Here is a 27,880-nt window from a genome sequence, read left to right on the forward strand (position 1 = left end):
TGGAGTGGTTATGAGTGTGCCAGTGTTTGTGTATGTCTTCTATACAGCTGCTCTACACATGTTATTTATAGCTACAGCAGTTATATCTGTCTGTCAAGATACAATTTGTGGTTTTGCCCATAGATGTAAAACATTAGCATAACAGGGGTACCTTTCCAAGTCTTGTGTACTTATACAGTAAAAGTCTCAAATTTGGACCCATCTACTCATTCTAGGGTTTTTCTTTATTTTTGCTATTTTCTACATTGTAGAATAGTGAAGTCATCAAAACTATGAAATAACACATATGGAATCATGTAGTAACCAAAAAAGTAACCAACAAATCCAAATATATTTTGTATTTTAAATTCTTCAAAGAAGTCACCCTTTGCCTTGATGACAGCTTTGCACACTATTGGCATTCTTGGTATTTGGGGCTCCCGAGTGGCACAGGGGTCTAAGGCACTGCATCTCAGTGCTAGAGGTGTCACTAAATACCAGGCTGTATCACAAACAGCCATGATTGGAAGTCCCATAGGGCGGCGCACAATTGGCCCAGCGTCGTCAGGGTTTGGCCGGTGTAGGCCGTCATTGTAAATAAGAATTTGTTCTTAACTGACTTGCCTCGTTAAATAAAAATAAAACTATTATCTCAACAAGCTTCATGAGGTAGTCACCTGGAATGCATTTCAATTAACAGCTGTGCCTTGTTAAAAGTTTGTGGAATTTCTTTCCTTCTTAATGTGTTTGAGCCAATCAGTTGTGTTGTGACAAGGTAGTGGTGTTATACAGAAGAAAGCCCTATTTGGTAAAAGACCAAGTCCATATTATGGCAGGAACAGCTCAAATAAGCAAAGAGAAACCACAGTAAATCATTACTTTAAGACATGAAGGTCAGTCAATTTGGAAAATTTGAAGAACTTTGAACATTTCTTCAAGTGCAGTCACAAAAACGATCAAGCGTTATGATGAAACTGGCTCTCATGAGGACCGCCACAGGAAAGAAATACCCAGAGTTAACTCTGCTGCAGAGGATAAGTGTCACGTTCTGACCTTTATTTCCTTTGTTTTGTCTTTATTTAGTATGTTCAGGGCGTGAGTTGGGGTGAGCAGTCTATGTGTGTTTTTCTATGTTGGGGTTTTGAGTTCAGCCTAGTATGGTTCTCAATCAGAGGCAAGTGTCGTTAGTTGTCTCTGATTGAGAATCATACTTAGGTAGCTTGGGTTTCACTTTTGATTGGTGGGTGTTTGTTTCCGTGTTCAAGTAACCGACACGTGAATCAGGCCTTCATAGTCGAATTGCTGCAAAGAAACCACTACTCAGTCCAAATTTGCGATTTTTGGTTCCAACTGCCGTGAGCTGCAGAGTAGATGAACGGATGATCTCTGCATGTGTGGGTCCCACCGTGGAGGATGGAGGAGTAGGTGTGATGGTGCTTTGCTGGGGACACTGTCAGTGATTTATTTATAATTCAAGGCACACTTAACCAGTATGGCTACCACAGCATTCTGCAGCGATACGCCATCCCATCTGGTTTGCGCTTAGTGGGACTATCATTTGTTTTCAATAGGACAATGACCCAACACACCTCCACGCTGTGTAAGGGCTATTTGACCAAGAAGGAGAGTGATGGAGTGCTGCATCAGATGACCTGGCCTCCACAATCACCCAACCTCAACCCAATTGAGATGGTCTGGGATGAATTGGACCGCAGAGTGAAGGAAAAGCAGCCAACAAGTGCTCAGCATATGTGGGAATTCCTTCAAGACTATTGGAAAAGCGTTCCAGGTGAAGCTGGTTGAGAGAATGCTAGGAGTGTGCAAAGCTGTCATCAAGGCAAAGCGTGGCTATTTTGAAGAATCTCAAATATAAAATATATTTGGATTTGTTTAACACTTTTTTAGTTACTACATTATTCTTTATGTGTTTATGTATCTACTCTAAACCAACTCAATATACAGATATATGATCATAATTTCATCCAGTTTGCTACAGCAGGAAAATCCTAATTCAGCAACAGGAAATGTGAATTATTATGTGGATTATAATGAATTGACATTTCTGTAGGATTTATTATTAGGGCAAATCAAGTCTGAAATTTCAAAGTGGAAATTACAACGTTTAGAATCATTTTTAAAGCTCAAATACACTACATGTTTGCATTTCCTGCTGTGCAGGACAATTCTCAGCAACAAGAGTGATCAAATTAAGGTGCTACATCTGTATATGGCCTTTTTGTAAATAAGCCAAACACAGCGTGTTTCTGTACTGTGCTGTGCGTCAGTCTGGATGTTCCACTGTATGTACCGGATATGCACAGACAGGTACAAGTCTCTGAAATCAGATGGAAAATGCGATGCCTCCGGGCAGGCACACTTGTTCCTCTCTTGGAAATTCCAGAGCCCTGCGCTAACCTCTTTTTGTGCCCCCTGGCTGCTCCAGGTACATATCTTAACGTCATTCACACTCTACTGACAGCCAGACCACACTCACTTACTCCAGGTAGAAACAAAATGGTGGACCACAGTTCCAGAGCCAATGAACTGCACTGCATGCTTGTACTTGAGTCATCAACATTCACAAGTTCAACAACTGAGAAAACACGGCCAAGTTTGGTGAAATGAAAACATACAAAATATTTGTGGTTTTAGTAAGTGCGTAAGATTAAATCTGTACATTTGAATAGTTATCTGCAAGATACTGTAGGTATCACTAATAGAGGAAACGAACAAGTGAGATAATGAAATTAGCTGGTTTCAGATTACAGACTAAAATACTGTGAACATCTAAGGTCCAAAGCTGGTGGGAGACGTAGGCTACTTTTCAGTCACTGATAAGCACTGAACACTCCTGGGATTCTTTGGCACAGTGTTTCAGAATCAAGGTTTATATCCATGAACAAGGGTATAATAGACCAATATAATATCCATACTTCCAGAGGGAAATATTTGGCATCTGAACTAAAGATAAGGCAAGGTTTTTTTTGTGGAAAACTATTGCAATGTTCAAAACATACAATAAGTAAGTAAGATATAACATTCCTCCACTTCTTTTTAAGTTAATTTAGATGGATGACAAGGGGACCTGCTGACACCGACAGCTAGGAATATTCCCTTTAACATGAAGACACTATTTTCTGAAAGCAAGAAACATCAAGCTGGTGTTTCTACTGATAAAAGCAGCTTCAGTGAGCAAATGACAAGTAGGGCCTGAGAATGTGTGAGGAGCTTTCAAAGACATTCCATGAAAGCAGTATAGTGTCCCACATGCATGAATGTTCTAGAGATGTGTGTGCCTAGATCTACAGAGCTGATGACAGCCCTCTCTCTCCCTCTGATTCCTGAGTGAGATAGCTGTACACAGACAAGCCTCGACAATGCCCTCTGACTCAAAAACAAGCTGAAAACATCTGAAAAGCTGTCAGGAACCCTGCTATTTAACCTGGCAAACAGCCCTCCAGGTGGGAGAGAGAGAGCAAAAGTGTGTTTTGGTAAAGTTAACGCTATGTTGTAAGAGAAGTGAGGATTTCATGTTGAAGTTCTCCCAGAACAGATGCATTACCAAATCTGACTGTCTCATTGATTTCCTACCACCACCATTTTCATGAAGCTTTGCTATTTGCAGAGGTTTCTTCACATTTCCACCACCACCGCTATCATTACCACCAGTACTATTATTGAATCACCATTATCGTTTATTTCGTTGTGTCTCAAATCACACTCTATATGGCAATATTTTCCGTCAATTGGACGATGCTTTGCGGAAATTTGCAACACCAACAAACATGGAAGAGAGTGAATGTGACACAGAGCACGGAGACACGAAGCTTGTACCTAAAAGAGGGGCGACTTCATTCGCATGTACGTGGTTTGGGTATAACAATTCTGACACGAACCAGGAAACCGTCCACTGCAAAATATGCCGCAGGCCGGTCCCGACAACAGGCTCAAACACCACTAACCTATTTTACCACCTACGCAAGAATCATGTGAAACAGTACAGAGAGAGTCTACGGATGAGACCCAAAAAAGTACAGTCGCGTGCTCAAAACAAACCCACGACTCAGACGTTGCAAGAGGCTTTTTCCTGCGGCACACCGTATGGCAAAGAACCATGAAGATGGAAGGAGATAACAGCTGCCGTTACAACTTACATCTGCAAAGACATGGCCCTAATTTACGCGGCCGTGAAACGGGGGTTTCGTGAGTTGGTCCTAACACTCGATCCAAGGTACCAAATGCAAATTGATATGTGACACGTATCAATCCCAAAATAACATGCAAAACAAGCAAGGCCCCCAAATATATATAGATTTTAGGCCTATATTTATTTTGTTTGCAACTATATTTGAAGTGTTTTCTATTTAACTTTTTAGATTTTATACATTCATATTTTATATTTTGTTACATGCTTATTTAATCAATTGAATTTACAGAAAATGTGCTATATTGTAATATGTATCGTTATCGGTATATGAGATTTCGGCCATATCGCCCATCCCTAACCACCAACATTCATATCACCACACCACCACCACCACCACACCCAGAGCTTGCTGTCTGTCTTACCTGACTGCTGTGTGCTTTGCAGTGGGGCTGTACTGTTATCCATGAGTCTGTGACTGACTCCATTGGGGCAGCCTGTTGAGGTGGCGGTGGTGGTGGTGGCAGAGCCATTCACGTGCATCCCTGTACCTCCGTTCCTCTTGACCGAGCTGGAGCGTGTGGGGACCGGCATGAACGTGGGGTCCAGGTCCATAATCAACTGGTTGAGCTGGTCGATGGAGTTATCAATGTCCACGGTCAAAGAGTTGAACTCCTCGTCTCGCTTGTTCTTGTTGACGACCGCAGGAGACTGCTCAGTGTGAGTTTGTGGCAGGGCCGTCACCGTTCTCTGGACAGCAGTGTCCATCCTCAGCACGGAGCTTTGTTGTGGCACTGTAGAGGCTGGTGGTTTGGGTGGGCTTCCCTCCTGCTGCTTGTTGTCCCCTGGGTACCTCTCCCTTTCCTCACCCTCCTCGGCCTGCAGGTAGGCATATTGATGGGCTGCTACCATCTGCTGTTGGCGCACCCAGGTGTGTGTGGAGTAGCTGCCCTGCAGGTAGACCTGCTGCTTGGGCATGGGAACAGTGCTGGCTGGGGTGGATGCAGAGATGGGAGCACTCCTTTGGCCCAGACAGCCCCTCCGGGCCTCAGCGTAGGCCCTCTCATACTCCTCCATGGCTGCAGGGGCTGGGTGGTGGTGCTGGGGCTGGTGGTGAGGCTGGTGCTGGAGCTCCTCTCCCCCGGGGCTGCCAAAGCCATCCGACAGCAGGGAATTCTGGCTGCTCTTGTGGCAGGACGATGACAGGGTTCCCAGGCTGTCCACACTGTGCAGGTCGTGACCCGACAGGAGGACCAGGTCATCCAGGATGTCCGTTTCCCTCTCCCTGGGGGGCCGTGGGTCTCCGACGACATGAACCTGGACTTGGACCAGTCTCTGGAAGGCCACGCCTCCTGGCCCTCCACCTCCGCACTCAGACATCTCCTCAAGCTCTCGGGAGGGTTCCTCCAGGCCGAACCCACTCAGCAGGCGCTTCAGCTGAGCCTTTTCCTGGCGGCTGGGACCCTGCTGGGACCTGGTGCTGGTGGTGATGGGAACTGGGGGTCGGTCGGTCCACAGGGAGGTGCTGGACAGGCCTGAGTCGCTGCTGGCTGACAGGGCGTTGTCGCTGTGGTCGGGGCTGCTGGTGATAGATGTGGCTCGGTGGGCTCCACGGCCCAGGGTCATGTTGGTGGATCCTCCCCCATTAGCGCTCCTCTTGGACAGGGCTGCTTTGTCCTGGGCCAGGCCCTGAGAGCGAGGCACTGGAACGACAAGAGATGGAGCGTCTTCAAACGGTCAGCTGGTATGGAGACACACACAGACATGACCACACATGGACACACACACATACAGGTGGATGACCAAAAAGACGATCACATTCTCACATACACAAATATGTTCTTACATTCACAATCACATGGAATTAACAACAAGTACAACTTGCTGATAAAAACAAACAGGGATACACAAACTCACACCCTTTGACACACAAACATTCAAATGAACACACACATTAACTGAAAAGTATGCCACATTTCCAGAGCTGGTGGACAATGAGTAGGCTACAGGTTGTAAGAACAACAAAGCAAGGGAATTATCAGCACTTGAACTGCACATGACAAGAGTGTTCTCCTAAACAACAGTGCAGCACAGAATAGTTTCCCCTCAATCTCAAACCAAAACAACACAAACAAATCACAAAATCTAACCATTCTGATGAAATAAAACCACAAAAGTATCGCCAACCAACAATGATTTAGGCTAGAGTTGATCCCACTCCAAGAACTCCCAAGTTCTAACCATCAGCCACATTATTTTGCGAATGAAAAAAACAACAACTATAACTCTCATTCGTACATTGTGCTGTACGGTGTTCCTCATGTTTAGGTTATATAACTAACTGGTGATGGAAGTCAAGAAGCCACCCATCTGTCTCTCTGTGTGCTGATATAGGAGAGACAAAGTAATGTTTAGTCCCCAGTCAGTCAGTCAGTCACAGTGTTTGATCTCTGCATTCCTCACTGTGGGGTGATTTACCAACCCGTCCCCACTACCCTTTGACCCTCCAACATATGTCTAAACAGCCCAGTTAAACCCTGGGCAGAAAAATACAACCACAGTCAGAGATCAAAGCAGCACAGTCAAATCCATCGCTCTTGCTCATTCCTTGAATAGATTACTGAAGAGAAAATGAAAGAGTTCTAGCTAGCTAACAAGACAAGCAACCGGTGCTTACAGAATGCAGATCAATGCATTAGACATATTCCATGTGCAAGCGAAGGCTGTGTTGAAGTTGTGGGTAAAAGCACCACTCCACAATCAGTGTCACTCTCCTCTAGCTCAACAAAGGAGAGTTAGCAACATGACCCTGGTGCCTCTGTCTCAATCTGGTGCTTTAAGTACTTTCCTTTCAGTCAAGCCAATAGGGCTGTTGTAGGATCTGAATACCAGACACGCATGATAAAAGAGATACCCTCCTCCTCTACCCTGCCTTATGCTGGTTTACCCCCCCCCACACATACACACACACAGAGCACACACATAGGGTTCTCTTGAACTCACATCCGGCTCTCTACAGCAAGTCTCAGGCCTCCTCGGCAGGCTACATTCCAGGTCAGAACAGAACTCCTAGGAGAATTCCAACAGATCCCTCTACAACATTACAACGCAAAGGTAGTAACAATTCTGAAGACAGATGTCTCCCTCCTCTCTCTCGCTCTCTCCCTCTGGTGCCTCAGTATGTTACCCTCCCACTTCTCCCCCCCTCTTCCTCTTCCCTCAAGGCCCCCCTTCTTCTTCAAAAAAGAATGCACATACAGCTCTTACCTTCTCCTTCACCGGCTACAGGTAAATAAGTGCACGCAGTAGACAACTACCATCTCCCGCATAACAAAATGGAGAAATAGAGGGAAGATATGGAGAGCAGTAGGTGATAAATAAGGACTGTGAAGTTTAGCAAACAGATAGTAGGCTCCCACACACACATACTGGTCCTGCTAGCAGTGAGAAGGAAGGTGAGAGTATTTGCACTCGACACAGGGGGGACCTTGAGGAATGTAAACAAGTGGGGAGGGGCCATGGGGTGAGGGAGGGGCCATGGGGTGGGGGCGGGTTCGGTGCTAAGCTGTAACCCGAACTCGAGCCCGGCTGCATCAGGAGACTACCCTGCCGGGAGGGAGGAGGGGGGTATGAGAGAACGAGAGAGAGACCATATTAGAGACCCATATTTTGCTCAGATTACACAGATCCACAAAGATTTTGAAAATAAACTCAATTTTGATAAACTCCCATATCTACTGGGTGAAATACAACGGTGTGCCATCACAGCAGCAAGATTTGTGACTTGTTGCCACAAGAAAAGGGCAACCAGTGAAGAACAAACACCATTGTAAATACAACCCATATTTACCTTTATTTATTTTCCCTTTTGTACTTTACTATTTGCACATGGTTACAACATTGTATATAGACATATTATGACATTTGAAATGTCTTTCTTCTTTTGGAACTTCTGTGAGTGTAATGCTTACTGTAAATTGTTATTCTTTATTTCCCTTTTGTTTATTATCTATTTCCTCTTGCTTTGGCAATGTTAACATATGTTTCCCATGCCAATAAAGCCCTTGAAATTGAATTGAGTTGAATTGAGAAAGAGAGAGAGAGAAGCAGAGAGGATCTGAGGATTGAAAACAACATTTCTTCTCCTCTCCTCCTTCCCGCTTTCTTTCACACTGTAGAGAGAGACTTCATTAGAGCAAGCCTGCCTTTGAGTTGGGCCCTCTGCTGGTTTTTTGAAACCTGCCCAGATAGCCAGGTTGTTTTTCTCTCGCTCTGGTGTATTATGAAATTACATGTCTGCCATCCGTGCTGCGTACAACACAGTGTGGAAACAGATGTGCCCTCGCCTCAATTATGGGGTTCAACAATTGTTTCTACTGTTTTTGTCTATCGTAAAACACACACTGGCATGGCTGAGGTTCATGGGTGGTTAATCAAGTATGGTCCCATCTGGTGGTCTTCATCTTTGATCCATTTCATCTATCCTAGACCTTCAAGTTTCAAGTTTTTATTGTCTCTTGCACTAGTACAGTGAAATGCCTTTATTTCTTGCTAAAAAGAGCACCCGGCTAACAAGCTAGCCATTTCACATTGGTTACACCTACCTACCTTTTGACCTCCTCCTTTTCCGCAGCAACCAGTGATCCAAGTCAACAGCATCAATGTAACAGTATAGCTTTCATCCCTCTCATCGCCCCTAACTGGGCTTGAACCAGGGACCCTTTGCTCACATCAACAACTGCCTCCCACGAAGCATCGTTACCCATCGCTCCACAAAAGCTGCGGCCTTTGCTGAGCAAGGGGAACCACTACTTCAAGGCCTCAGGGCGAGTGACGTCACCGCTAGCCATTTCACATCGGTTACACGTGTGTGATGCTTGTTACGTGTGTGTGAGCAAATTATGTGTGTGTGTGCATGTGTGTAAACGGGTGGGGTGGGGAGGAATGGAGGCATTGATCAAACAACTTTTGGACAGAAATTGTACATTTTCTTAGGTTATTATGGTGTTATAAAACACTTCACACTCAACAAGCATTAGGGCAAATGGGAATGTAGCTGCAAAACTGTTGCTCTGAAGCCAACTATTCTTAACCCCCAGAGGGACTGTTGTTGCTACACCTTTGAAATTACCCTACTCTTACTCTGCTCCATTCACATGACTGTTATTACCATCTGCCATCCCTCCTCCACCTCTCCTACTGTGTGACAGGCCTGTGAGTCATGAAGCTTAATGACCATCATCATCCTCATTTCTATCCCTCCTGGCCAGGCCCTGGCCTAGCTGCCGTTAAAGGGAAGGCTGCACAATATATTTCCACAAAATGAACAACGCAGATGGATTCAATTCCATCTATTTAAGCAACAGTGTATAAGAAAAATATGTTATGCACTTCTATTTTTGCAATTTGAATTACATTGATCAAAACTCATACACCAACAATCAATTGCGGCTTTGATGTCAAGAAGGGAACGGCCTGATGGTAGCGGCAGTGCACTACAACCACTGTTTACCGGCATGCATGTTTGTCCGAAATGTGAGAAGTTTGACCGCTTTGTGAGGAGGGGAACCCCTGGTGCTTCGGTCATATTGATGGCTACCAACAGTGGAAGAGTGGATTCACCATGAAGCTGAGGCTAAAAACCGGTTCTGTGCTCACAGTCAATGTAGGCTTCAAGTCCACTGACACCACCGGTGCTACTGCAGCATAACGGCTGGTGACTTCAATGATTGATGTGAATCAGGTAAGTACAGTTGAAGTCGGAAGTTTACATACACTTAGGTTGGAGTCATTAAAACTCGTTTTTCAACCACTCCACAAATTTCTTGTTAACGAACTATAGTTTTGGCAAGTCGGTTAGGACATCTACTTTGTGCATGAGACAAGTCATTTTTTCCAACAATTGTTTACAAGCAGATTATTTCACTTATAATTCACTGTATTACAATTCCAGTGGGTCAGAAGGTTACATACACTAAGTTGACTGTGTTTTTAAACTGCTTGGAAAATTTCAGAAAAGTATGTATTGTCTTTAGAAGCCTCTGAGAGGCTAATTGACATAATTTGAGTCAATTGGAGGTGTACCTGTGGATGTATTTCAAGGCCTACCTTCGAACTCAGTGCCTCTTTGCTTGACATCATGGGAAAATCAAAAGAAATCAGTCAAGACCTCATAAAAAAAATTGTAAACCTCCACAAGTCTGTTTCATCCTTGGGAGCAATTTCCAAACGCCTGAAGGTACCACGTTTATCTGTACAAACAATAGTATGCAAGTAGGGACCACGCAGTCATCATACCACTCAGGAAGGAGAAGCATTCTGTCTCGTAGAGATGAACGTACTTTGGTGCGAAAAGTGCAAATCAATCCCAGAACAACAGCAAAGGACCTTGTGAAGATGCTGGACGAAATGGGTACAAAAGTATCTATATCCATAGTAAAATGAGTCCTATATCGACATAACCTGAAAGGCCGCTCAGCAAGGAAGAAGTCACTGCTCCAAAACCGCCATAAAAAAAGCCAGATTATGGTTTGCAGCTTCACATGGGGACAAAGATCATACTTTTTGGAGAAAAGTAGAACTATTTAACCATAATGACCATTGTTATGTGGATATATTATATTATATATTATGGATACATTATGTGGATATATTGAAGCAAAATCTCAAGACATTACTCAGGATGTTAAGGAGTGGTCATCGCAAAGCCTTGACCTCAAGCCTATAGTAAATGTGTGGGCAGAACTGAAAAAGCGTGTATGAGCAAGGAGGCCTACAAACCTGACTCAGTTACACCAGCTCTGTCAGGAGGAATGGGCCACACAACGTATTGTGGGAAGCTTGTGGAAGGCTACAGGGAAACGGTTGACCCAAGTTAAACAATTTAAAGGCAATGATACCAAATACTAATTGAGTGTATGTAAACTTCTGACCCACTGGGAATGTGATGACAGAAATAAAAGCTGAAATAAATCATTCTCTCTACTATTATTCTGACATTTCACATTCTTAAAATAAAGTGGTTATCCTAACTGACCTGGAATCTTTACTAGGATTAAATGTCAGGAATTGTGAAAAACTGAGTTCAAATATATTTGACTAAGGTGTATGTAAACTTCCGACCTCAACTGTAGGTACTAAAGTGCCCAAAGAGTTTTGTCATGTTATATTGCTATACAGTGCATTCGGAAAGCATTCAGACCCCTTACCTTTTTCCAGATTTTGTTACGTTACAGCATTTTGTTACATTACAGCCTTCTGGACATGATTTGGAAAGGCACACACCTGTCTGTATAAGGTCCCACAGTTGACAGTGCATGTCAGAGCAAAAACCAAGCCATGAGGTTGAAGGAACTCAGAGACAGGATTGTGTCAAGGCACAGATATGGGGAAGGGTACCAACAAAAAGGGAAGGGTACCAAGAAAACAGTGGACTCCATCATTCTTAAATGGAAGAAGTCCTAGAGCTAGCCACCCGGCCAAACTGAGCAATCGGGGGAGTAAATCCCAGAACGGTCACTCTGACAGAGTTCCAGAGTTCCTCTGTGGAGATGGGAGAACCTTCCATATGGACAACCCTCTATGCAGCACTCCACCAATCAGGCCTTTATGGTAGAGTGGCCAGACGGAAGCTACTCTACAGTAAAAGGCCCATGACAGCCTGCTTGGATTTTTGCAAAAGGCACCTAAATGAATTTCAGACGATGAGAAACAAGATTCTCTGGCTGAAAGATTGAACTCTTTGGCCTGAATACCAAGCGTCGAGTCTGGAGGGCACCTGGCGCCATCTTTACGGTGAAGTATGGTGGTGGCAGCATCACGCTGTGGATTTTTTTCAGAGGCAGAGACTGCAAGATTAGTCAGGATCGAGGGAAAGATGAACGGAGCAAAGTACAGAGATCCTTGATGAAAACCTGCTCCAGAGCATTCAGGACCTCAGACTGGGGCAAAGGTTCATCTTCCAACAGGACAATGACCCTAAGCACACAGCCAATATAACACAGGAGTGGCTTCGGGACAAGTCTCTGAATCCCCTTGAGTGGCCCAGCCAGAGTCCGGACATCTCAATACTGTACTTTTTACTTAGAAAATATTCTGGAAATTTGATGGAAATTAAACAAAAAGGCAGCTAAAACATGGCATTTATGCTACTTACTTTATACAGAAATATTTTAAATTCAAGTTCTCGATCGAACATCTCTGGAGAGACCTGAAAACAGCTGTCCAGCAACGCTCCCCCCATCCAACCTGACAGAGCTTGAGAGGATCTGCAGAGAATAATGGGAGAAACTCCCTAAATACAGGTGTGCCAAGCTTGTAGCGTCATACCCAAGAAGACTCAAGGCTGTAATCGCTACCAAAGGTGCTTCAACAAAGTACTGAGTGAAGGGTCGGAATAGTTGTGTAAATGTGATATTCCCGGTTTTTTATACATTTTTTTATACATTTATTTTTGCTAAACTGGCTGATCTTTATTGTCCGATATAACTTGCAGAATATCATGGTAGCCAATGTTTGAGTAGCACTCAGATTAGGATGTGGCTAGCTTTAGCTACCATCGGCCAACAACAGAGTTTTAGCCAGTTTGGCTATAGACTTTCAATGTCTAATATCTAACAGTAGGAGAAATGCTGATGTGCTGAACTGCTAATAAGTGATGTGTTTCAAGGCTGCTAGTGGTTAGCTAGTAGGGGTAAGCCAGGGGTGTAAAAGGGCTATGAAAAAAGCCTGTGAGCTCTATGTGTTTTCAAAAAGAATTCTACAGAATAAATAAATCACAGGATATGGTCAGATGTTCCCTTTATTCAGGGTGCCAAAACATTTGTTCAAAAACAATAGTAGGACTCTGCATGATGTGGGTCCGTCTTATGTGGACAGTTTCCGCCCTGCTAGTGCTCCTCTTTATGTCACATTTCTGAAATATTTTCTTACATAACTTCAGTCAAATTCTGATCAAATATACATTTCTCCCAAATTGCAAATGTAAAGTGATACGTCATATTGGGACATCTAGTTGGAAGGATGAAGCAAATCAGAATATTTAATGGCAACCTAATTCTGCAATCTTCCCTTTAAGGCCCAGTTTGAGGCCCAGCCAGACAGCCCTCAGCTAAAACATTCCTCATTAATCCAGCCGGCCTGTTAAATGGTTCTACTCTGACTCACTGACTCACTGACTCACTCACCGGGAGCTAGAGGCAGAAACAGAGTTGAGAGAGATGGGAGCCCTCAGTACTGGAGAAGTCTACTGTGGTCTAGGCATTATCTGTGAATAAGCTCAAAGGCGGTTGTTGACACACCTGGTAATGATTACAGGGACACCCCCTGATTCATGTACACGGGAAGTGAGTTTCTAAAAAACAAAACAAACACTGGCTGGATTTGTTTCTGTTTATGGAGAGGACATTTACCCAGGAAAGAGTAGTTCAGTTTCCAGTAAGTTGTGTGAGGTAAAGTATTGTGTAAAAGAACATCCTGGAAAGAAAATCCTGGTAAAGACATCTAATTGATTGATGCAATAACAACAGCTATATCAATAAGGCTTTGTTTCTAAAGGACCTATTCTTATGTCCCTCATTAAAGATCAATCCACCATGGTATACTAGAAGATCAATCCAAATTTCAAATAGATTAGATTTAAAAAGCCATTGAAGTAAATGATGTTGCCTTTCCACATACATAACACTGAGGTGGTAAGCAGTCTTTAAAATGGCAAGAGTACTTCCTCCTTCCCTTTACCCACTGATTGTCAGCTAGTCAGAGGGACACTGGGAGCTGCCAATGGACTGGTAAGTAGCTGCTGAATTCCTGTAGAGCTCCCAGTCTTTCCTCTCCAATCTAGAGTTTACATGAGAAAACAAGGCCGTAAATATTCCACAGGAATGCCTCAAAGCAACACTTTTATTTTTTGTTTAGGCTGTTGTTGTATGCCTTTAATTAATATTTTAATTTTAAAAATGTGCTCTTTCATTACGCACCCAGAGACTCTTGATCTAACACTTCAAACATAAAAGTTGTGTAGTTGAGTTTAAAAAAAGCAATATAACAAATTGTCTTTATCATCAAATGGCTTCTATGGGTGTTATATATAAATGCTTATTGTATAACGGGCCTGGGTGGATTCATGGTTTAATGCCACCATATCGCTCTATTCTGGGAGGTTGTTGTGAATTCCGCGGTTGAGAAGAGAGATCTGGCAGAGCAGCAACCACCACAGCAAGGAGGGGACGCCCAGACTGTGTGTGTGTGTGTGTGTGTGTGTGTGTGTGTGTGTGTGTGTGTGTGTGTGTGTGTGTGTGTGTGTGTGTGTGTGTGTGTGTGTGTGTGTGTGTGTGTGTGTGTGTGTGTGTGTGTGTGTGTGAGAGAGAGAGAGAGCACACCCCCGCCTGCGTGAGTGGGTTGGTTGAAGCATGCCTATTAATTTGATACAACAACAACAACAGAATTCTCTGGGGAACTACCCGTTCTCTCTATGACCCCTGGCTTGCTGTATGCCCTATGGTAGCAGCACTATTCTGTCGCTAGCAAATAACAACCCAAAAGACCTACTGAAACATCTCACTAGAATTTTCCTAACCCTAACCCAAGCTGAGATTGACATGGCCATTCTTAGCAGTATGAGAATCTCTGTGCCTTTGGTTCATCCTCTGTTCGCCATAGTAAATAAAGAATTTTTCCATACAACTTGCCCTGGTGCAAATCTTTCTTATGAGCAATGGGTCCCACTGCCACATAAACCAGGCCAGTGACGACTGACTGTGTGTGTGTTAATGTAATCACGCTGTGGTCCCTATATGATACAGTACAGAATGAGGTGGGCCAACCAGAGCATAGGACTATGAATCTGTCAAGCTCTGCAGTACTGTTTACAGGGTTGCTGAGAGATCTGTTTCACTGGAAAAAATATTGCAGTTATCACTTCCCACTCTGGGCACGGACTGGTTGAATCAACATTGATGGCATGTAATTTCAAAGAAATTATGTTGAACCAATGTGGAATAGATGCTGAATTGACATCTGTGCCCAGTGGGTTGGCTCTCTAAGGAATGATCCATTTGTTCATTTATAAAAAAACAAGCACTGACTGAACCAGATGCGGTTTGATTGGTTTTACCTGGGTGTACCTGTGTTGGTAAAACTGGAGCTTGGTTAAGGAGTTGTTCCTGACAGGGACAGCCTACATGTGGCCCAGAGATTTTACTGGTCAGAAAAAACACCCTAGTAATGGCACAGTGGACAATGTAAGCAGATAAATTCCTGATAAAACTCATAAAACTGACATGCTATAGTACTGACCCAGATATGGCTTGGCAACTGGATGAACTTGTTTGTTAGTTATGGTGGATCATGTGATAGTAAGTTAGAGTGATTGGAAGCTTTATCTCTCACACTGTAATGAGGAGAAATAAGTCAGAGTGACTGCTGTTACCTTCCCCGTCATTGATGTTCTGGTAGGAGTCCCACCGTGTCAGAGGGTCGGCTGTGTTGTAGTCCACACTGACGTCTGCCCCGTTCTGCCAGCGCTCTGCACCTAGACCAATCAAAACCAAGGATTCACTCTGAGATGCTCTTATATGGTTCTTATATGATCCAATCAACCGCAAGGGATCAGTGGGGCAATCTTATAGGCTTAAACTTTTGAGGAACACTGTTGGAAAGAAGCCTTTTGTGTTTCTTTCCTAGAAGTGATTTGTGGCCGGAGTGTGTTCATCTTCCAACTGAGAGGTGAAGGAATGTTACTTTTTACTAGTTGTGTAGACCACACATGCTCGGACACATGCATGAGCTCACACAGGCACGCACGCACACAGGCACGCACGCACGCACGCACGCACGCACGCACACACACACACACACACACACACACACACACACACACACACACACACACACACACACACGCACACACACACACTCCCTACACACCCTCCTGTGGGGTTGGGATGCAGGGCATGCTATGCTCTTTTACCTATCTGTCAGTACACACTTCACACTACATTTCCCCTCTACGGAATTCCACATCCTCATCTCGGCAGGGGGAAGAGGGGGAAGGAGGGGGGATCGAGGGAGAAGCTAGGTGGTGAAAGCACCATGTGTCTGGAGGTTTTCAAACCCTCCTGCTTTTCTAACTGGGTTAAGGGGTTAGAAAAATACCTGGGATCTTCTCCGGGCCCTCGGAGAACACCAGCTCTACTTTCCCGTAATCAGGAAATCTAGGTTCTGCAGAGTCAACACAAAGGAATGCCGTGAGTGTGGCTGTGTTGTAATGCAACGGAAAAATGAATGATGCTGCATATGTGGTCTTTATAAAGGAAAATGATGTCCAGCAGAGACATTCTCTAGGCCTTTCCAAGTGTGTGTGTGTGTGTGTGTGTGTGTGTGTGTGTGTGTGTGTGTGTGTGTGTGTGTGTGTGTGTGTGTGTGTGTGTGTGTGTGTGTGTGTGTGTGTGTGTGTGTACCTTTATTGGCAGTCTCCATGTCCTCCTTCTCGAACATCAGGTTGTAGCCCTGCACTGCTCCCGTGTGGAACTGGACCCGGAAGATCACCTCACGCTCCGAAGTGACATCACTCTTATGGTAACATTTCAACTGCAGAGACGGGGGGAGACAGGGTATAGCAGTTTGTGTGGCTATTCATGTGACCTTTATCAAGTCAGTTGTTGGCTTCTGCTATGTTTCTTACCATTTTAAATGTGTAAGTCTTCTGTTAATGTTATCTATCATGACTTCCATATTTAATTTTGTATGGTATACCCAATACATCCCAATACATATGCTATGTGATGCTATGAGAAGTTGTTCTTACCATTATGTCTCCCTTTAGCAGCTGAGCAGGTTCCAGACTGATGCATATCCTGTCTCTGTGTCCAGGCCCAATGTGACTGGGTAATAGAGACAAACAACCAATCAGAGAGAACATTCTATGACCAATCACTGACACTCACAGAAAGTGAAATAGAACAACAACCAATTATGCTTCAAAGAAAATGGTATCACTTATTGTAAAACTAAATTGTAAAATGTGTGCTTACTAAACCCCTGAGGGGTAAGGGGCTTAAATGTGTGCTTACTAAACCCCTGAGGAGTAGGGGGTTTAAATGTGTGCTTACTAGACACCTGAGGAGTAGGGGGTTTAAATGTGTCCTTACTAAACCCCCGAGGAGTAGGGGGTTTAAATGTGTGCTTACTAGACCCCTGAGGAGTAGGGGGTTTACATGTGTCCTTACTAAACCCCTGACGAGTAGGGGGTTTAAATGTGTGCTTACTAGACCCCTGAGGAGTAGGGGGTTTAAATGTGTGTTTACTAAACCCCTGAGGAGTAGGGGGTTTAAATGTGTGCTTACTAAACCCCTGAGGAGTAAGGGGTTTAAATGTGTGCTTACTAGACCCCCAAGGAGTAGGGGGTTTAAATGTGTCCTTATTAAACCCCTGAGGAGTAGGGGGTTTAAATGTGTGCTTACTAGACCCCTGAGGAGTAGGGGGTTTAAATGTGTGCCTACTAAACCCCTGAGGAGTAGGGGGTTTAAATGTGTCCTTACTAAACCCCTGAAGAGTACGGGGTTTAAATGTGTGCTTACTAGACCCCTGAGGAGTAGGGGGTTTAAATATGTGCTTACTAAACCCCGGAGGAATAGGGGCTTTAAATGTGTGCTTACTAAACCCCTGAGGAGTAGGGGGTTTAAATGTGTCCTTACTAAACCCCTGAGGAGTAAGGGGTTTAAATGTGTGCTTACTAAACCCCTGAGGAGTAGGGGGTTTAAATGTGTCCTTACTAAACCCCTGAGGAGTAGGGGGTTTAATTAAATGTGTGCTTACTAGACCCCTGAGGAGTAGGGGGTTTAAATGTGTCCTTACTAAACCCCTGACGAGTACGGGGTTTAAATGTCTGCTTACTAAACCCCTGATGAGTAGGGGGTTTAAATGTGTGCTTACTAGACCCCAAGGAGTAGGGGGTTGAAATGTGTCCGTACTAAACCCCTGAGGAGTAGGGGGTTTAAATGTGTGATAACTAAACCCCTGAGGAGTAAGGGGTTTAAATGTGTGCTTACTAGATCCCCAAGGAGTAGGGGGTTTAAATGTGTCCTTATTAAACCCCTGAGGAGTAGGGGGTTAAATGTGTGCTTACTCAACCCCTGAGGAGTAGGGGGTTTAAATATGTGCTTACTAAACCCCGGAGGAATAGGGGCTTTAAATGTGTGCTTACTAAACCCCTGAGGAGTAGGGGGTTTAAATGTGTCCTTACTAGACCCCTGAGGAGTAGGGGGTTTAAATGTGTCCTTACTAAACCCCTGAGGAGTAAGGGGTTTAAATGTGTGCTTACTAGACCCCTGAGGAGAAGGGGGTTTAAATGTGTACTTACTAAACCCCTGAGGAGTAGGGGGTTTAAATGTGTGCTTACTTAACCCCTGAGGAGTAGGGGGTTTAAATGTGTGCTTACTAGACCCCCAAGGAGTAGGGGGTTTAAATGTGTCCTTACTAAACCCCTGATGAGTAGGGGGTTTAAATGTTTGCTTACTAGACCCCTGAGGAGTAGGGGGTTTAAATGTGTGCTTACTAGACCCCTGAGGAGTAGGGGGTTTAAATGTGTGCTTACTAGACCCCTGAGGAGTAGGGGGTTTAATTAAATGTGTGCTTACTAGACCCCTGAGGAGTAGGGGGTTTAAATGTGTCCTTACTAAACCCCTGACGAGTACGGGGTTTAAATGTGTGCTTACTAGACCCCTGAGGAGTAGGGGGTTTAAATATGTCCTTACTAAACCCCTGAGGAGTAGGGGGTTTAAATGTGTGCTTACTAGACCCCTGAGGAGTAGGGGGTTTAAATGTGTGCTTACTAGACCCCTGAGGAGTAGGGGGTTTAAATGTGTGCTAACTAGACCCCTGAGGAGTAGGGGGTTTAAATGTGTGCTTACTAGACCCCTGAGGAGTAGGGGGTTTAAATATGTCCTTACTAAACCCCGAGGAGTAGGGGGTTTAAATGTGTGCTTACTAGACCCCTGAGGAGTAGGGGGTTTAAATGTGTGCTAACTAGACCCCTGAGGAGTAGGGGGTTTAAATGTGTGCTTACTAGACCCCTGAGGAGTAGGGGGTTTAAATGTGTGCTTACTAGACCCCTGAGGAGTAGGGGGTTTAATTAAATGTGTGCTTACTAGACCCCTGAGGAGTAGGGGGTTTAAATGTGTCCTTACTAAACCCCTGACGAGTACGGGGTTTAAATGTGTGCTTACTAGACCCCTGAGGAGTAGGGGGTTTAAATGTGTCCTTACTAAACCCCTGACGAGTACGGGGTTTAAATGTCTGCTTACTAGACCCCTGAGGAGTAGGGGGTTTAAATGTGTGCTTACTAAACCCCAGAGGAGTAGGGGGTTTAAATGTGTGCTTACTTAACCCCTGAGGAGTAGGGGGTTTAAATGTGTGCTTACTAGACCCCCAAGGAGTAGGGGGTTTAAATGTGTCCTTACTAAACACATGATGAGTAGGGGGTTTAAATGTTTGCTTACTAGACCCCTGAGGAGTAGGGGGTTTAAATGTGTGCTTACTAAACCCCTGAGGAGTAGGGGGTTTAAATGTGTCCTTACTAAACCCCGGAGGAGTAGGGGGTTTAAATGTGTGCTTACTAGACCCATGAGGAGTAGGGGGTTTAAATGTGTGCTTACTAGACCCCTGAGGAGTAGGGGGTTTAAATGTGTGCTAACTAGACCCCTGAGGAGTAGGGGGTTTAAATGTGTGCTTACTAGACCCCTGAGGAGTAGGGGCTTTAAATGTGTGCTTACTAGACCCCTGAGGAGTAGGGGGTTTAAATGTGTGCTTACTAAACCCCTGAGGAGTAGGGGGGGTTTAAATGTGTGCTTACTAGACCCCTGAGGAGTAGGGGGTTTAAATGTGTGCTAACAAGACCCCTGAGGAGTAGGGGGTTTAAATGTGTGCTTACTAGACCCCTGAGGAGTAGGGGGTTTAAATATGTCCTTACTAGACCCCTGAGGAGTAGGGGGTTTAAATGTGTGCTTACTAGACCCCTGAGGAGTAGGGGTTTAAATGTGTGCTTACTAGACCCCTGAGGAGTAGGGGGTTTAAATGTGTGCTTACTAGACCCCTGAGGAGTAGTGGGTTTAAATGTGTGCTTACTAGACCCCTGAGGAGTAGGGGGTTTAAATATGTCCTTACTAAACCCCTGAGGAGTAGGGGGTTTAAATGTGTGCTTACTAGACCCCTGAGGAGTAGGGGGTTTAAATGTGTGCTAACTAGACCCCTGGGGAGTAGGGGGTTTAAATGTTTGCTTACTAGACCCCTGAGGAGTAGGGGGTTTAAATGTGTGCTTACTAGACCCCTGAGGAGTAGGGGGTTTAAATGTGTCCTTACTAAACCCCTGACGAGTACGGTGTTTAAATGTGTGCTTACTAGACCCCTGAGGAGTAGGGGGTTTAAATGTGTCCTTACTAAACCCCTGACGAGTACGGGGTTTAAATGTCTGCTTACTAGACCCCTGAGGAGTAGGGGGGTTTAAATGTGTGCTTACTAAACCCCAGAGGAGTAGGGGGTTTAAATGTGTGTGCTTACTTAACCCCTGAGGAGTAGGGGTTTAAATGTGTGCTTACTAGACCCCTGAGGAGTAGGGGGTTTAAATGTGTCCTTACTAAACCCCTGATGAGTAGGGGGGTTTAAATGTTTGCTTACTAGACCCCTGAGGAGTAGGGGGTTTAAATGTGTGCTTACTAAACCCCTGAGGAGTAGGGGGTTTAAATGTGTGCTTACTAAACCCCGGAGGAGTAGGGGGTTTAAATGTGTGCTTACTAGACCCCTGAGGAGTAGGGGGTTTAAATGTGTGCTTACTAGACCCCTGAGGAGTAGGGGGTTTAAATGTGTGCTAACTAGACCCCTGAGGAGTAGGGGGTTTAAATGTGTGCTTACTAGACCCCTGAGGAGTAGGGGCTTTAAATGTGTGCTTAATAGACCCCTGAGGAGTAGGGGGTTTAAATGTGTGCTTACTAAACCCCTGAGGAGTAGGTGGTTTAAATGTGTGCTTACTAGACCCCTGAGGAGTAGGGGGTTTAAATGTGTGCTAACAAGACCCCTGAGGAGTAGGGGGTTTAAATGTGTGCTTACTAGACCCCTGAGGAGTAGGGGGTTTAAATATGTCCTTACTAAACCCCTGAGGAGTAGGGGGTTTAAATGTGTGCTTACTAGACCCCTGAGGAGTAGGGGGTTTAAATGTGTGCTTACTAGACCCCTGAGGAGTAGGGGGTTTAAATGTGTGCTAACTAGACCCCTGAGGAGTAGGGGGTTTAAATGTGTGCTTACTAGACCCCTGAGGAGTAGGGGGTTTAAATATGTCCTTACTAAACCCCTGAGGAGTAGGGGGTTTAAATGTGTGCTTACTAGACCCCTGAGGAGTAGGGGGTTTAAATGTGTGCTAACTAGACCCCTGGGGAGTAGGGGGTTTAAATGTGTGCTTACTAGACCCCTGAGGAGTAGGGGGTTTAAATGTGTGCTTACTAGACCCCTGAGGAGTAGGGGTTTAATTAAATGTGTGCTTACTAGACCCCTGAGGAGTAGGGGGTTTAAATGTGTCCTTACTAAACCCCTGACGAGTACGGGGTTTAAATGTGTGCTTACTAGACCCCTGAGGAGTAGGGGGTTTAAATGTGTCCTTACTAAACCCCTGACGAGTACGGGGTTTAAATGTCTGCTTACTAGACCCCTGAGGAGTAGGGGGTTTAAATGTGTGCTTACTAAACCCCTGAGGAGTAGGGGGTTTAAATGTGTGCTTACTTAACCCCTGAGGAGTAGGGGGTTTAAATGTGTGCTTACTAGACCCCCAAGGAGTAGGGGGTTTAAATGTGTCCTTACTAAACCCCTGATGAGTAGGGGGTTTAAATGTTTGCTTACTAGACCCCTGAGGAGTAGGGGGTTTAAATGTGTGCTTACTAAACCCCTGAGGAGTAGGGGGTTTAAATGTGTGCTTACTAGACCCCTGAGGAGTAGGGGGTTTAAATGTGTGCTTACTAAACCCCGGAGGAGTAGGGGGTTTAAATGTGTGCTTACTAGACCCCTGAGGAGTAGGGGGTTTAAATGTGTGCTTACTAGACCCCTGAGGAGTAGGGGGTTTAAATGTGTGCTTACTAGACCCCTGAGGAGTAGGGGGTTTAAATGTGTGCTTACTAAATCCCTGAGGAGTAGTGGGTTTAAATGTGTGCTTACTAGACCCCTGAGGAGTAGGGGGTTTAAATGTGTGCTTACTAGACCCCGGAGGAGTAGACAGCTTGCATTCCCTGGTACACTTTCAGATATGGGCGACACACTTGAAAAAAAGAGAAATAGAAAAGAGTGGAATTCAGCAGAAAGAACGGGGACCAAATGAACAAGTGTTATGATTAGGTTACCTTTTGAAATGGCATTGTATCAATGTACTGCATCATGAATTCATTAATGTTATGTTATACTGTATCATGTATTAATTCATGTTGGTATCAAGTGACAGTTAGTCATAATTTATTAGATGTATTGCTAATGAAATGGCATAAATCCTTTCCCTCAATCTTCTTGCGTGCTTTTACAGAGAACGCACAGGAAATCTGACCTGACAATTTGCGACTTGACAAATTGTGTCAGTCTCTAAGATGCTACTAGGCATATCTCTATGTAAGCATCACGTGCGACATTGGCAGCCTCTCAAGCAACCTATAGGCATGTCACATGCAACATGTTCTGTATGTTTCCACTGTGGTCAACTGCTGTTCTAACAGAGGTTTGTACCAGTAGTTCCATCCAGTGTTTCATTTGTAAATTGAGCCGAGAGGGGGCTGACCAGGGGTGCTATTATAAATTAATATTTATGAACAAGTGAAATGAATATATTTAATACATAAATGAATGACACATGACAAATAAACTTTGATTTGATTTGATTTTAGCTCACTCACCGCCGATGGCTGATGCGCTCAAGCCAAAAGCCTATGTCTCTCTTGTCTTACTTACAATGCTGTTCGCTCAATAGGCCTATTTAAAAGTTGATCACATATCTGGTAGCCTACAGACAATACTCTTCTCTTTTCAGCGGAATCCATTTGCTTTCAAACCTGTGTTTTACCGCAATGTTTGGCTATTTGAAATATTGCAAAAAGCCTGTTTTGGCTGCATGCTGTTCACTGACAGATTTGCCGCACGTTCCAGACTGTAGGCATGCCTTGTGATTGGGCTATACACAATCTGCAGCTAGGCTAAAAAAAGCTTCAACGTTTTTGATCTGTGGCTAAATTATTGGTCTAATCTTGGTGTGGTATTCAGAATTTTTTATTTCTTTCTGAACAGACAGCAGTAATTATATAACTTTGGCAAATGTATTTCAATTTATCAGGGGTGCTGCGTTATGTAGAACCCTCTGTGGAAAGGGTTCTACCTGGAACCAAAAGGATTATACTTGGAACAAAAAGGGGTTCTCCTATGGGGACAGCCGAAGAACCCTTTTTGGTACTATATAGGATATTTTTAGCTAAGAGTGTATGATTCTAAAGGAAATAAACAAAGTGCAACGCTGGAGAGATGAGAATTGCAGGTGCGTGTCTTTCAGAGCAGAGAGATCACAGAAAGTGAATGTCATTCTAGTTCTGTGAGAGATACAGGTGTGCTTCTCTCTCACCACAGCAATGGTCTATACAGATTACAATGTTGCGCAAACCATAAACCCGGTTCGGCCCAACACCAATCAATTCTTAGAATATCAGGTACGTTTTCACATTACGTGTTATGTTTTTTTAGGTGGCAGGAGAATTACAGAGAAGGCAAATTGAAATAACTCTGATTGATTTTATTATAATTCTTCACATTGCAAACAGTGACAATTATTTTTCATGCCAAGAGAGGAACTGACCCTGGCAAATGGGTTTCGGAACAAAAAGGTCCAAATTTGAGAGGTGCCAGATCCTGTTCCGTCAGTATCCGGCTCAAATTAGGTCACTGGTTCCATCTCAGGGAAGTCTTTGTTGTTGATTTGAAATGTGTAAAAAACAACAACATTTGTTTATGTAAAAAAAAAATGGGTGTGGATTCCCTTACTCCAGACCATAAAGAAGTTATTCTGTGGTGCGTATTTACATATGTGCATGTGCGTGTATACATGTGTGCTTCAGTCCGTGTGAAAAAAGAGGTTCATTTAGCATGCAAGATCTCTGAGAATCCCACTTCTATCTAGATAGCCTCATAGGGATTTTATTGGTAGTTATTTGTCAGACTTTTAGCTTCTGCAGATGTAGGATTTTAACTTGAGCCAGTTTGCCACAGCAGGAAAATAATCCTGCAGCAACAGGAAATGTGAATTATTATGTGGATTATAATGAATGGACATTTTTGTAGGGGTTGATAAAAATCATGTCTATAATGTCAAAGTAAAAACAACAAACTTCAGAAGCCGTTTTAAAACTCAGATACACTACATGTTTCGAATGTCCTGCTTTGTAGGAACGTTTTCTACAACATAGTGATCAAATTAAGATCCTACATCTGTATTGACTGAGTGGAATATTTGCATTTGTATCTCCTAGTCGGCCAATAGGTGAAAAAAAAGAGTGTTTTCAGTTACCTCCTGCAGGGTTGAAGTTGGGTATCCCATGAAGAATGATGCAATGCAGGAACAGTGGAGAAGCATTCATTTTCATCGACCCACTCAGGAGACTGTTCAGGATCCAAACATACCTGGCATGAAATAATAGAAGAGATATAGTAATCCACACAATAGCTAGCTATATGATCCTCAATACTAAACCCCGTTGCATATAGGTTACAGTGGACAACAACAGATCACTTACAACCCTGACATCAATGGATAAGTCCATCCATGACAATTGCAACCCAGTTACTGAAGCACACATGGGAAAAGGACCGCTCTGAGATGCATTGAGCCTGTGTATTTGTGATGGGAATATTCTTTATGAGGCGCATGACTGAGTCACAGGGAATCAGTGTGATGCAGCAGGATTAGATTGCACCAGGTCACCACAGGATCCCATTCTGTTTCAATTACACACAATGGAGCGACTATCACAGGCCCTTTTCTATGGGAATGGACAAACAAGACAAAGACATGCAATAGGTTTTCTATTGGTCTTGGTGGGACTGGGACCTGAACTTAACCTAACATGGGCAGAAAGGGGTGTGTATAGACCTGTGTGTGTGTGTGTGTGTGTGTGTGTGTGTGTGTGTGTGTGTGTGTGTGTGTGTGTGTGTGTGTGTGCGTGCGTGCGTGCGTGCGTGCGTGCGTGCGTGCGTGTGTGTGTGTGTGTGCGTGCGTGTGTGCCTGGTCGTGCGTGTGTGTGTGTAAAGGGAAGGGGAGGAATGGAGGCAGATCAAGGAGGGTGTGGGGAAACACCTTTACCTCACCATCCATATCACACAATGAGCATTTCCTCAGTACTGGAGAGTAGATGAATATTGTGCCTGAGAAGAGGCCATACCTTTTCTGAGAAGGTGTCATCAATGCTGAGACCTTGTCGTCATAGTACTTCCTCATTGCAAAGCGGTCCAAGGCCTGATCAGCACTATGTGAGACAGACACAGACATGGTTTAGGCTTAAACACTGACTTACCCTCCTCCTGTTTAGGCTTAAACACTGACTTACTCTACTGTTTAGGGTTTAAGCACTGACAGGGTAAACACTCCTGACAATGATGGTAAGTAAGCTTTAGTTAAGACCTTTAGTTTTAAAAAAGGGAACAGTGAACTAAACTGAACTGAGCGTAAGTCGTCAGCCTATACCAGAGACCCTCCTGGCTGACAGAGTGGAGGTACTCACACTGTAAACAAACATTGGCACTTATTCAATACATATTCTGTTTCTCTCTGACACGCACTCATGCACACGCACACACACATGCGCACACACACAAATGTGAGCATGCACACACTGACAGCGATGAAGAGAGAAAGTAACCAGAGAGGAAGACAATCCAGAGTAAACAAAAAGGAGAGGAGGAGAGGAGAAAGAGGTCAGAGTGTGTACCCAGTTACTGCTGTACCAACAGGCCTAAAACCAACCGGCGCTGGGGGCTTTTCACTAGAGGGTTCTCTCTCTGTCTTTTTTTCTCTTCTCTTCCATCTGTCTCTCCATCTCTCTCCCTCTCCCACCATATACCTCCCTCTAAATCTCCCTGCCTCTCTCTGCCTCTCTTCTTCTTCCCCCTCACTTTCTTTCCTTCCCTCACCGTCCTCACTCATTTTCTGTTCTGCTCTCTCTCTCCCCTTCCCTCTTTATCAGTCTCTCTCTCCCCTCTCCAGCCAGGCCTGGGCCAATGTGTACCCATATCACACGGGGGCTGTTTGCACAAAGGATCTCCATAAGACACACACATACACACACAAACACACACAGCACTTCCCTTCACCTTATGAACCACTTTCTCGCTAAATGTTTGCAGTCGGTTCTTGACTTTAGGGATTATCTGCTCTGGATATCCTTTCAGAGTGTAAATGACTTTCATCTTTGTTTGTGTGACTTTATCCACTTAGAGGAACTGCATGTGCTTGAGGGGAAATTATTTTCTACTCAAGTGCCTTACCGAAACTCATATTTAATTGCTAAATTAATTTCCAGGTCCATTCAGAGAAAATGACATTGACCTGTGTGATAAACGTCCGTTTCTGTCATAAGCTGACTGTCTAGTATTGTCCATGTTGATTTAGAGTGTGTAATTCTGTAAGCGTGAATCATGCCCTTGATCCCACAACCATAAGTATTGATTGTTTGACTCACGTTCTGAATGACTGTGGAACTCAGTGAAAGGGCTGAGTGGACCAGTAGTGGTCAGACAGTGAAATAGATTATATTTGTTTCTAGGCCTATATTTATCTGAGACATTTGGTTGGAGTTGACAAGGAGTTTGGACCCAAACATTCAATCCGTGCTACTCACTCTCTCCTGAGGTCAGATATTTTGGTTAGAGTGAAGTCATATTTCACAATGCTAAACCTCAATAAATGAAAATATTGATAAAAAGCTACTTGAGATGCCATTTTTTGCAGCAGTTACCTGGCAGATATGTCAGTGAAAATCACAAACGATGAGATGACCACTCCAATTCTGCTTTTCCCACCCTGAAATACAAGACAAGAGACAAGATGTCAAATTAATTCATATTTGTGTGCCAATGCTTAGGCATAATCATTTGCAACAGTAACAGGTAGTGTTATTAGATTATAAATAAACAATAAAAATTTAACTCCCCGGAACCATTACCATGACCCCACTTGCCAACCGGTTGTACCTTCTGCTGAATGCTCCCTGTGTTGGAATGGTGTGGGCATACCCCAACTATAGAATGGTGTGGGCGTATACCGGTCATTAAAAATATTAGTGCGAGTTCACAGCTGATTGTAGATGCTTGCTATTTCCTCAGCAGCATGAGGAAATAGCAAAACATTTGGAAATGGTCTGTTTGACCAGTGTTTTTTGCTCAAATGTTTGCTTTGACCACAAATAGTATGAGAAAAGTCAACAACATTATTTGGGTGTGAGTTAACAGAATTTTAAAAAAGTTAAAAAAAATTTACTGGACAGTGACTTTATATGATAAGGTGAGACAAGTGATCTTTGGCCAGAAGAAAATAACTGAGAGATGATGAGAGGGTGATGACAGAGTGATGAGGATGCTGCTCACCCTGCAGTGTATGACCACCACGTGCAGAGGGTCAGCGTTGAGCCAGCCTTCCATGGCCTTACAAATTGTACAGATCTTATCCAGAGGAGGGGCATGCAGGTCAGGCCAGCCCGT

The 27,880-nt window shown here is 44.1% G+C and overlaps 1 protein-coding gene across 1 annotated transcript in view; it reads right to left on the bottom strand.

Annotated features, from left to right (window-relative positions):
- LOC135513008 (tensin-3-like) overlaps nucleotides 1-27,880 on the bottom strand; it is an 83,575-nt gene that overhangs the window by 35,592 nt on the left and 20,103 nt on the right. The window contains 10 exon segments of the mRNA XM_064935637.1: nucleotides 4,549-5,826; nucleotides 15,552-15,653; nucleotides 16,277-16,342; nucleotides 16,582-16,711; nucleotides 16,929-17,004; nucleotides 22,358-22,418; nucleotides 24,696-24,808; nucleotides 25,567-25,650; nucleotides 27,139-27,203; nucleotides 27,767-27,880. The exon segment at nucleotides 27,767-27,880 is cut by the window's right edge and continues 9 nt beyond it. Of these exon segments, the coding sequence (XP_064791709.1) occupies nucleotides 4,549-5,826; nucleotides 15,552-15,653; nucleotides 16,277-16,342; nucleotides 16,582-16,711; nucleotides 16,929-17,004; nucleotides 22,358-22,418; nucleotides 24,696-24,808; nucleotides 25,567-25,650; nucleotides 27,139-27,203; nucleotides 27,767-27,880 (2,089 nt within the window).

This window comes from Oncorhynchus masou, chromosome 3 (genome assembly GCF_036934945.1).
Source record: "Oncorhynchus masou masou isolate Uvic2021 chromosome 3, UVic_Omas_1.1, whole genome shotgun sequence".
In the NCBI taxonomy this organism is placed as follows: Eukaryota; Metazoa; Chordata; class Actinopteri; order Salmoniformes; family Salmonidae; genus Oncorhynchus; species Oncorhynchus masou.